General features: G+C 37.1%; 2 protein-coding genes across 2 annotated transcripts; both read right to left on the reverse strand.

The window, feature by feature from the left end:
- Positions 1-7612: 7612 nt before the first annotated feature.
- LOC133520759 (4'-phosphopantetheine phosphatase) lies at positions 7613-9809 on the reverse strand. Its single transcript, XM_061855399.1, has 5 exons — positions 9140-9809; positions 8709-8914; positions 8494-8624; positions 8126-8414; positions 7613-8021 (listed from the first exon to the last, which is right to left on the reverse strand). The coding sequence occupies exons 1-5, from the start codon at positions 9376-9378 to the stop codon at positions 7807-7809; spliced, it is 1080 nt and encodes a 359-aa protein (XP_061711383.1). The 5' UTR covers positions 9379-9809; the 3' UTR covers positions 7613-7806.
- A 621-nt stretch (positions 9810-10430) lies between these two features.
- Positions 10431-11159, reverse strand: LOC133530075 (uncharacterized). Its single transcript, XM_061867903.1, has one exon. The coding sequence runs from the start codon at positions 11157-11159 to the stop codon at positions 10431-10433; it is 729 nt and encodes a 242-aa protein (XP_061723887.1).
- Positions 11160-11628: the final 469 nt, after the last annotated feature.

Below are 11628 nucleotides of genomic sequence, written 5' to 3' on the forward strand. Positions count from 1 at the left end.
TAACAACAAATATTAAAAACAGAATAAAATAAATATTCCTTTCCTATCTCGAGGTTCTCATCCAATCACCGAAGTTAAGCAACGTGTGGCGGGATCAGTACTTGGATGGGTGACCGTTTTTATAGATAATGGTACGGAACCCTTCCTGTGCGAGTCGGACTCGCACTTGGCCGGTTTTTTTACCTAATACACTTTTTTGTATTTTTTTTGAAAAGAGGATATTGTAGGTACTTTGGTTAATATATGATATGAATATTGTGGCCCTAGTGAAAAAGGGTACAAGTCTCTGGCAGTTTAGGTGTATAAGGGCATAAGTGTTACGTGGAACTTACATCCCTTTACACCTGCGCTGCCAGAGACTTGTACCCTTTTTCACTAGGGCCACAATTAATACAATTATATTCATGCATGTTGAGGGTAAGCATACAATAAATGAAGTTAGTCTTGATCTGAAACTGGTGTTTGATTGTCGCTTCCCAGGTATTTAACATAGAGCAACGAATGTTGCCACTGATATTTTGTTGGGTTGTGACAGTGCACAAGCTGCAGGGGACTACGCTGGACAAAGCTGTCGTCGATCTAGGCTGCAAAATTTTTGTCAAAGGTCAGGCGTACGTCGCGCTAAGTCGCGTTAGGCAATTAGAAGGTCTGGAGGTCCTGGATCCTAGAAAATTTATCAAGGACCCACATGATAAAAAGTCTATAGAACTAAATCACCTGAGAAATCTTCATAACTCCTAAATTCATTAAGGTAGTGCATCTGGGTCACTAAAAAGTATTAAATAAATAAAAAAATTAAAAAACACGACTGCTCCCTTAAAATGATCTGAAAAGTTACAAATAAATTTTAAATTAGCCAACAAGATTTTTTGGGGGTATCACCTTGACTGTACCTACACACTCTCGTCTGCATTTTAAATATTTCACTTTAGTTGCAGTTGGAGGACCTTTCAAATCAACAAAAAACTCAACAAAAAGGTCCTCCGACTCACAGTGTGACATGAACCTTCATTTTTGGGGATGTTCTGTTGATGGTAAAAACCTATGGTAGCCTAGACCAAAACAATGCTACGACTAGGGAATGCAAACCGGTTTTAACCGAAACCGACCGGGTTTTTAGAATTTGAAAAAACCGGTTTCGGTTTTTTCGGTTTTTTTTTACCTAAGTTGCATTTTTTATTCATTATAAGGGTATAAATCGGTCCTAAACCGGTTGAATCGACATCAAATCAAATAATGTGGTGTTGTGTTAGTTTGATCATTTGTAAAGCTAAATGAATTTTTACGGTACAAAATACAAAACTCCGAAAGATTTAAATAATTTAAAGTATTGGCAGTGGCAGGACATCCCTGCTGGTGTACGAATTGTATAGTAGTACTTTTTAATAAAAATGGGTATAAAAGGTTTTACTTATAATTTTATTATACGATGCGCTGTAGAAAAAATCCACGTAATCAATTATATCAATGGCAGCTTTATTTCTTTATTTCAGGTAAACATCTGTAACTTACAGCTAACAAGCCAAAGCGTTACAAATATTAATTAATATATATTAACATTACAATGATTTAAGACTAACAAAACTTCGTAACTTAAGAACTAACACATTAGGATGTTTCGATTAATTTCTTACATTGTTGAATTAAGAAATACCACGTAGAGTGAAACAGATCACACTGCGGGTCTGCGTTAAGTACGGAGTTGAGCACAGAGAGCGCGGTCGGGAGCGGCGCTTGCCGCTGCAGTGCGGTGCGCGCGGGCGGGCGTGCCAGGAGAGGCGCTGAGCGCAGGCGGCACCGCGCGTTCGGTGCGTATAGCCTAACCACCTCTTCTACTAGACCCGAGCACTCGATTTGGTTGCGTATTATGCCTAGCGCAAACTTAACTACCGCTAGATATCGCCTCACTTCCAAAGATTCATACCCGAGTACGCCCAGGAGGAATAGCGTAGGGTATAGGTAAGGGTAATTTGTGAACTGCTTCTTATACAAACTTCGCAAGTACTTTTTCTGTATTTTTTCCAATACTAGGCTATATTTAGCCTCGTGTGGGTTCCAGACTGTGCAATTTGACCCCAGAACACTACGGACCAAGGCCGCGTACAGGGCTCTAAGAGCTGTCGATGTTAGATGTTGTGAATTTCTTAACACAAATCCTAACTTTTGTGCCGCTCTTTTGGCGACGCTAAGGGCATGTTCTCGAAAGTTAAGTTGTGGTTCGAACAAAACTCCTAGATCGCGGACCGTAGCGACTCTCGTTATTTCGTCTCCATCCAAGGTGTATCTATGGTGAAGTGGTACAGACGACCGAGTAAAGCTCATCATTTCGCATTTCGAAATATTAAAATTGAGTTTATTCAATATACTCCACCTATATACCGAGTTGATGTCATTTTGAAGATCTTTACAATCCTTTTCGGAATTTATAGTTTTTACTAGTTTAACATCATCCGCAAACATCATTATTTCAGAACATCCCACAGTATCCGGCAGGTCATTAATTAAAATATTCTTATTTATTAACTTTAGAGTCTTTTGTTGGTTCGGTGATAACGACTTACCGACAACCTTTTTTGTCTCTTTCGCACTAATAGGAAAGGGTAGTTCAAACCCTAAAGAATAGAATTACTTGACTACCTGTGTTTGCCCAGTTTAAACTAACACCATCAGTTTCGAATATACTAGAAGACAGCGAAAAACTTAGAGCAAGAATTCGGATTGGGCCATTTGATTTGAGACAAATAACATTATAAATTGATATTGTCATATATTTAAGAAAAAATTACCTATCCCATCGGTGTCTAACCAACAAACCAAAAAAATAATTTAATAAAATTGTTTTGTTCCTATTGCTAGTTACAAATAACATTAAGTCATTTGACAATTCCCATACAATACAATAAAATAGTCAGATATTCTGTCTTTAATTTCGTGATAAAATCGTGTATATACTATACTAGCATTCGTTTTTACACGTGGAGCAATCTTTTCTTTATTCCATGGCGATGAATTTAAGAATTATTGATTCTAAAAACCGAAACCGGTTTTCGTTTTTTTTTTGAAAAACCGAAGAAAAACCCGGTTAAAACCCGGACTAAAGCTCCCGATTGCCAAAATTGCCAAATGTTACTAATTTTTGAATAAAAAAATATTGAAAATCATCATTTCTTTAACCGGGTTTTATTACAAATATAAAAAAACGAGTAAATTATAAATTTTAGATTAATATTTTAAAATAACTCAAATACAACTTTTAAAAGACTTCACTGACCAGTAATTGAAACACGCAATAAGTGAATCATTTCAAACTTATTAATATTTTTTTAATACAATTTTTTATTTTTTTTCTCGGAAACTACTCGATATTATTTTTGATTACTAAACATAAAAATAGCATTCTATTTCTCCTACAAGTTGTAAAAATATGGGAACTGTTTTGGAATGGGATACAATTTGTTATTTTGGCTTATTTATCGTGTGTTTATCGTTGCATTGTCTTCTGTGTTTTCGGAGCTTACTACATCTCTTCGCCAAGATTTAACCGCTTTGGTTTCTGAAAAACTGTCTGAGAATATCTTGACTAGTGAGGTAAGCTTGGAATTACAGGTACTACCTGTACCCAGAGCCCGGAACACTCAAACTGTTAGTGTGTTGTATTCCAATGAAGGACTACGAGTGATATGGGAAGCGGTCCACCCTCGTTAGGTAATACTAAAACCCCATATCTATACTCGCAGTCTGGAGGATCGGGGACGAGGCATTATGGAGCCGTTACAGACCCATAATGCCACTTTGCCTCAGCAGGACTTGACCCGCCCTGCTGGGGGATATCCACTCGGGCTCCGACCGGGGGACTTAATGCGAGGAGGGCATGAGGGCGCCAACCCTCAAGCTGGTCAACGAGTGGTAGATGGAGTTTTGGATAGCGCAAATAGATTAGGAGAGGCGTCTGCGGGTGCAAATGACTTACCAGCTGTTTTGCCACATACAAAGAATATGTCCAGGTTAGATATATACAACCTACTATCCGGCAAGAACAAATCATTGGCATTTTTTTTTTTTTTTTTAATCTTTATTTAACGAGCTTAGTCTAAAAGACGATGCCGCTCAGTAGTACACATCGAGAAGTGTTCTTACACTAAAACATTTAAAACCTAAACAGATCATTATTTTCGTCTTGACTGAGCGAGTTGACGCTGTGCTTACTCATATTGGATATGAGTACCACACGTCACTTTCTAGGGATGAGATAACAAGCACTCTTCGAAATTTACTCGCTAAATGTAACTATTTTTATAAAAAATGCAGTAACAACACTGCTTATTTTATAAAAAACATAATGACTGGTTGAGTGTCCCTTTCATAAGCGGTAATTTAAAAAAAAACACTGATCATGACTGCAGCTTTAGAAGAAGTACAATGCCTCCAAACTCAAAAACGAAAAACAGAAACGGATACATGAACTACAGAATTAAAAAAATAAGACTTTTATCAATTCATTGACTATAGACGGGCAACAAATCACAAAGGCCATTTCTAAAAAAAAATAATCAGTTTTAAATTCCTGTCTAGAATCAACTTCGGCTGCTAACGAGGTGTATCATAAAATTAAAACCCGTCCTCCTCAGCCGTACACAGCAAACGAAGCTTTAGCTCGGATCATTGATAGTAAAATGTCAGTGGAAACATATCAGTCTCTAGATACGCCTTGATATGATAGATTGTAAATGTCCCATGTTTCATCCGTATTACAAGGTGAAAGAGGCGAAACTAGCATGCTATCCTGAAAACGTAGTTGTTTCAGGAAGAGATGCATATGTTCCAGTGCAATCGCTTCTTGAACATACTTTTAATCGTATCATATCTTTAAACGACGAAGTTTTCAAACAATACTGCGAAACTCATCACATACAAGACTTACAAGTTGTTTTTGAAGGCTCTTGGGGCTTTGATAGAACTACAGAGCAGCAGTCTCTATATAAACAAATATTTATAGATGGAGAAAGTGATGAAAGGTCTTTGTTTGCGACAACTTTTACGCCTCTGCGAATAATAATCACATCTGAAGATACTCCTGTTGTTCTGTGGAAAAACCCTTCACCCCAGTAATACCAGTATTGTCGCCCAATACATATTTGTTATAAAAAACAAACGAAAGAATTAATATTGTCACAAAAACAGTGCGTCGAAGATCAAATTAATAACCTAACTCCACTAATAAGTCGAACATCTGCACTTCACATCATAACAGCTAAGTGTGTTCTATACTTGGCTGCTATAGACGGCAAAGTTTTAAACGTGGTAGTACTTCACACACCTTCACAAATGCGATGTCCATACTGCAAGTTAACGTCAATTAACTTCAATAACCTAGATGTAGGTAGCTTACGAAATAACTTTGGATAAAACAATATTCAAACATGGAATCAGCCCCCTTCACGCGTGGATTAGGATTTTGGAATTTTTACTCAAGTTAGGCTATAAAAACAAAGTGAAGCAGTGGCGCATAGCGCAAAATTCGGAAGAACACCGCCTCGTTAAAGCAAGGACAGAAAAAATACAGGAAGATATTCGGAATAAAATAGGAGTTTTAGTTGATGTTGTGCGACCAAACAGTGGCACCACAAACGATGGTAACACAGCTCGTACCGGATTATCTGATAGGGAGCGTACATGAACTGTAGGAGGCAGCACAGGAGCCGTCAGATTTTTGGCGCGAGGCGTAAATGTGATGTTTTTTGTTCCGATGTAGCCCACAAGATGGCAGAACCTACTATGCACAAGAAAACACGTGACGTGTACATGTGCATGTTTATGGTTCCGATTCAGGCCACAAGATGGCAGACCCTCCAAAGCGCACGGTCCCTATAAGTACCGACATGTTTTTGCAGACATTATCGGCATTGAGAAATGGCTGCTAGACGGACTATATACAATATTAGTCGTTCTATCTAGTAGCCTTCCAATCGACTCTGTTAAATTTGCTAACTTCTGCAAGCAGCTTGCTTAGATAGAAGTATATGGAAGAGCACCACTACCGCTGGCACCCTATGACTGTGACTACACAAAATCTTAGTCCACGGTGCCGCAATCATAGAAAACTCTTCTGTGCCAGTAGGGCTGCTCTCGGAGCAAGCGGCGTAATCCCGGAATAAATTTTGGCGACATGATCGCGAACATCATACCCGTAAGTCAGATAGGACCAAAACTATGTTTGATCTTTTTCACCGGGCATTGGTTCAGATCCAATCATTTCTGCCCAACGCCAAAATCAAAGGCGAAAGATGTTACGAAAACAACCACTTCCTGCCGCCGCATTCGCCTTGATGAAAGTAGGTATCGTTATTTGATCCCAATCCGAGTACGGCCTCTGAAACAAGTGACGAAAAAGATTGCGACAGATCCTGTGACGATTTGAACTGTTAGAAGCCGGACATGTAATTTTAACCGTCGAAGAATATTAAATATTTTACTTTCTTACACTATGTACCTAACTTGTTCTCATATCCGGATATTGTGTGTAAAACGTAGTGATTATATGCTCTTTGATTGTGTGACAACACTAACAAGACATTTAAACATGCCATAACTTCAATAGTCCATGGAATTAGTTAATGAAACATTTATAGCATATAGAAAAGCTAAGTAGCTTTCCGTTATACAAAAATAACAAAATAATATGGTGGATCGTTCGTGAAAAAAAAAACCCAAAATTACTAATAATTCGGTTCTAATACCGATATGAATGCTGTTAGGTTAGGACTGTGCTGATTATTACGTTCCATAGTATTTTGATAGTTCTATAAGTTTTGTTTGAACTATTTTTTTATAATCGGTATAGTTCTCAGCGTAAACCCCGGGTACATTTTTCCTGAATTTCTAAATTTTTTTTCTCATAAACTAGTAATATTTGGCAATCGGGAGCTTTAGTCGTAACGTTGTTTTGGTCTAGGCTACCTTTTTACCATCAACAGAACATATCCAAAAATGAGGCTTCTTGTCACACTGCGACTGCAACTAAAGTTATGGCACTTTTATTTTGTAGAGATATTTATGTAAGTATATCATACATAGTATATGTTTAAGTTTATGATTTAATTACATTAAATTACGTCATTAGTATTTAATTTGTAAATAGTAGGTAGTGATATCGGTTAATTATTCTAAAGTCTGCACCTAACAAGCGTCTCTTTTTGACCCAGTGGTTAAACATCTTCATACATAGTAGGTTCATCTTCATGTTTTACATTTAAACATCTTTAAGAAAGTTTGTTTTTGATGTTGAAAATTTACAATGTACAAAAACTTGATTTTCTCAAAACTTACTCGGATTGAGATACCGCCTTTAATTATAATTATATTGTCCAAAAAGAGAGCAGTTACTTTTTGCTGCAAGTGTTGATTTTGAGTTCCAAGCAAAGAAAGATTCATAATTCTGTCAACGCTCGTGATTCTTATTTAGAATCCTGATCGCACTTCATAGTGCCAGGTTCTAAGACTAGAATTGTGAAAAAAAAATGGTTTCTTGCTGCAAAAACTTTCCACCTCGGCAGTGCATCCTCCTAAATACCTACATTCAGCAATTACGAAAAGTTATAAATAAAACAATTAATCTGTGTAACACTCAATATATTTATTTTTAAAAAATACTATTGTTAATACAAATTATAGTTGAAAGTTCAAAAACTAAATCAAATATGAAGGCATGAAGAATATAAATTGTTTAGATTCTAAATGAATACTGTGGTATGTAAACACATGTATTTTTATTCTTATACATTTATCAATAAAAAAGAAAATTCTTCGTTATGGCTGTGTTGGTTTGTCTTCATAAATAAAAATCACAGAGAACAATGGCCCGCCAAGACGTTGTGCCAACCATGCATTTTTTACTACTGCTAACTTCAGTGAATCCACTGCAAATCTTGTATTAATCTTTTTAAAATTTGTATGCACAGCTCTTCCCATTCCTTCCAATATAATCAAATCCACCCCACGCATCTTCATTTCAGTACAAAGACCTGTTGAGTAATTGTATTACCATAAGTAAGATATGGAATAACACAAGGCCAAACAAAGGTGAACATTTGTTCTACAAAGCATTATTAGGTGGAGTCACATTTACCTATATTAATAGTCCTGAGATCGAGACAGGGTCCCCTTTGCCCACTGGATCTTACAACTAAATCTCCCATAGCAAGTGCAGCTGATATAACAGGACAGATTAATGCAGCCTGCTGCACAATGTCGTCAAGCTCAACATTAGTGACATCATTGAGAGCTGGCCACTCATTAGCACACAGAATAACAGAGGTGCCTCTCAGTAACAAGGCACGCACAAATGGCAGAACTCCTAGAACTATGTCTACTCCACTGTTGTCCACGAATATAGCTGCACAGTGATGAACAGTGGTCTGAAAGAAAATCAAATTATATCATGTATCTGAATACTATTAAGTGACAAAATGGAATATAATCAATAGCAGAAGATACCTCTAATTTATCCAGCCATTTATCAAGACCATCATAAAGCCATGGTCTGTTTTGTATTTTTTGCAAAGCGCCATAAAGTCCGCAGTCTAAAATGGCAGCAACAGCCTGGGCTCCACAATCAAACATGTTACCTGTTATAACATAGGAGGGAACATGTATTAGCATAACACATTATACTTAATTTTATGCTTCAAGTATGCTTAGAGGCCCCTTACCTGCTAGAACTCCTCTACAAAGTTCTACCCAGCGCTGTCTATCATTGGGTATTGCATCAATTTCGGCCAATCTTGAACTAAGCATAGCAAGTGCATTTTCATTATCATATTTCTTCTGTTGTTTCCACAAATCAAAGAACCCCTGAGAACGAAGGCATGTTTCGTTGATGTCAAGAAGTAATCGTATTGTCAACTGCCCATGAGCACTAAAATTATAAACAGTAATTTTAATACATAACTAATTAATACAAACCCAAAGTTAAAAAAAATGTTATATATAAAAAAAGAACTAAGTAAATAGGATATTGTGAAGCCGACAAGATGATACCAAGAACTACATTTTATTATATGCATCAATAAAACATATGTCAAAAAACAGGTTGCTATTTTAAGAAACAACAATTAATTATAAAAATATTGTAGTTACTTACAGAGGATTAATTCTCAGCTCTTTTAGGGCCTCAACGTAACATGTCTTATATTTTAGTGCTCGTATTTCTACAGTAGGATCATCCGTGTTGGCCAGTGCGTAATTGACATTTCTTTCTACGAGTCTTTCGCAGGTGTTGAGCCAATATTCTCTCGCCTCATCGTCGACTAGCAAGTCCAAAGTATCTGGATTATATTTATCCGGTTCTTGCAAAATGTGCGAGAGTCCGAAGTGTTCCATTCTAGTATCACTTTTAAAATGAAATCAATCCAGAACAATATGCACTATTTACAAAATACTAGTCTCATTGTAATGTTTTATCACTAAGCAAATATTTTTAACACAGCCTTTTATCTTATCAAGAAAATCTATTTTTTCTGTTTGACTTCTGCGACTTCACTTCAGTACGCTTACTTTTTTTTTTTTTTTTACTATGGTTGCCTATCTGTGAATGTCCGTGGAATGTCCAAAAGGCTTGCACAAATTGCATGTGCATCTGCTTTTAATACATTCAGGGATGGACTGCTTGCTAGCTTGGTGGACCCCATGATGTCAAAATTCAAACCAAATACAATAAATTTGCATGCCGGGCTTTAGAATTCAAACTTTGATTCAAACTAAGGCAGCTCTACATGGCTTAAATAGTATTATAGTACCTGGGCGACCGAGCTTATTGTTATTAGAGAGAAATCCGTGGATTATATGAAAATAGTTTAATAAGTAAAGTACATGTTTACACAATGAGATCACAAAGAGAAGTAAGAATGACACTTATAAAACATATGAATATACAAAATACAAATATCAAAAACCATGAGAGTGTTCTTATTACAAATAGTAACATAAAGGTTTAACACCCCCCCCGTAATATGAACACCCTGTATATATTCATAATGTACATAAGTGTATAATTATAGACATATCAAAGTAAACTGTACACATAATAAAGTATAGCACATAAAAAAATCACCCTGTATATACATCTAACTAACACTAACTATACACACACTAATACTAATACCTACTATGTACACCTAAACCTAACCTAAACCTAAAGCATTTGTACACTTAAAATGTTTTATTTTAGCCAAAGGTTTGGTTAAAATGTCGGCGACCATATCATTGGTAGGAATGAACCTGAGGTGCAGATTATGGTGTGATAGTGCTTCACGGATGAAGTGATGTTTGATGTCGATGTGCTTGGTGCGGGCGTGATAAGTGCTATTATGTGCGAGTTTAAGGGAACTTTGATTGTCGGAATGGATGGTCATGGGATGAGTGATATTGAATACCTACTGTATGAGCGTTTTTAGGTAAATGGCCTCCTTGCAGGCTTCAGCTAAAGCCATGTACTCAGCTTCTGTTGTTGAAAGGGCGACTGTACGTTGCTTGTGAGCTTCCCAAGAGATTGGCCCTCCACTCACCAGAAAGACATATCCTGTATAGGATCTTCGGTCAATGACACTGTTTCCGAAGTCAGCATCCGAATATCCCACGACGTTGTTGTAGCCATTATGAGTGTAAGTTAACCTCATGTCCTTGGTACCTTTGAGGTATCTGAGAACTCTTTTTGCGGCTTTCCAGTGTACCCCCCCGTAATGTGTATTGAATTGGGATAGGTACGAGACTGTGTGCTCAATATCGGGCCGAGTTCCAATTGCTATATACATTAGCGAGCCGATAAGTTCTCTGTAGGGAACATCTATTTCTTCTACCTGCGTGGGAAGGGTTAACTTCAGGCCAGGTTCCATCGGTGTAGTGACGGTGATGGCGTCCGTCATGTTATATTTTCCTAAAAGTTTGTCAATGTAGTGTGACTGGTCAAGAGTTACACGACCTTTGCTCTGGGATACCCTCATTCCGAGGCAGTCTTTGACAGGTCCCAGATCCTTGACCGTAAACAATTTCTTAAGGTCGTTTTTGAATTTTGTTTTCAAGCTGTCGCTGTTTGACAGAATGAAGAAATCGTCCACGAATACTGCTACAACTAGAAAATAGTTGTCTTGTCTTGTGTAGTACATGCAGTGTTCTGTTGATGCTTGTGTAAGCGTGCTGGGCCCATAACCTATTGTTATTAGAGAGAAATCCACGGATTTCTCTCAAATAACAATAGAGCTTAGCTCGGTTATAACTATTTATTGTAATATGGTGGTGTATAGGTGATAATCTTAACTACATTTTTTACTAAATTAAACTTGTCTAAAACAATAAAAATTAAAAAAAAATATATAAACTTGAACATTTAAAAAATGTTCAAGTTAGTCACTGGGCGAGATTCGAACCCGTAACACTCGTTTAGTAGTCCGCGTCTTAACCCGCTGGACCAGACGGACAGTGGCCGGCAACACGAAATTAGCGACCATATTCTGCGTCGAAAGAAAAACGCATGAAAACTCGAAAACACGCGTTTTCCCAAACATAAGACTAATCTAGATCGATTGTTTACCCCCAAAAACCCCCATATACCAAATTTCAGCAAAATCGTTAGAG

This window comes from Cydia pomonella, chromosome 1 (genome assembly GCF_033807575.1).
Source record: "Cydia pomonella isolate Wapato2018A chromosome 1, ilCydPomo1, whole genome shotgun sequence".
NCBI lineage: Eukaryota > Metazoa > Arthropoda > Insecta > Lepidoptera > Tortricidae > Cydia > Cydia pomonella.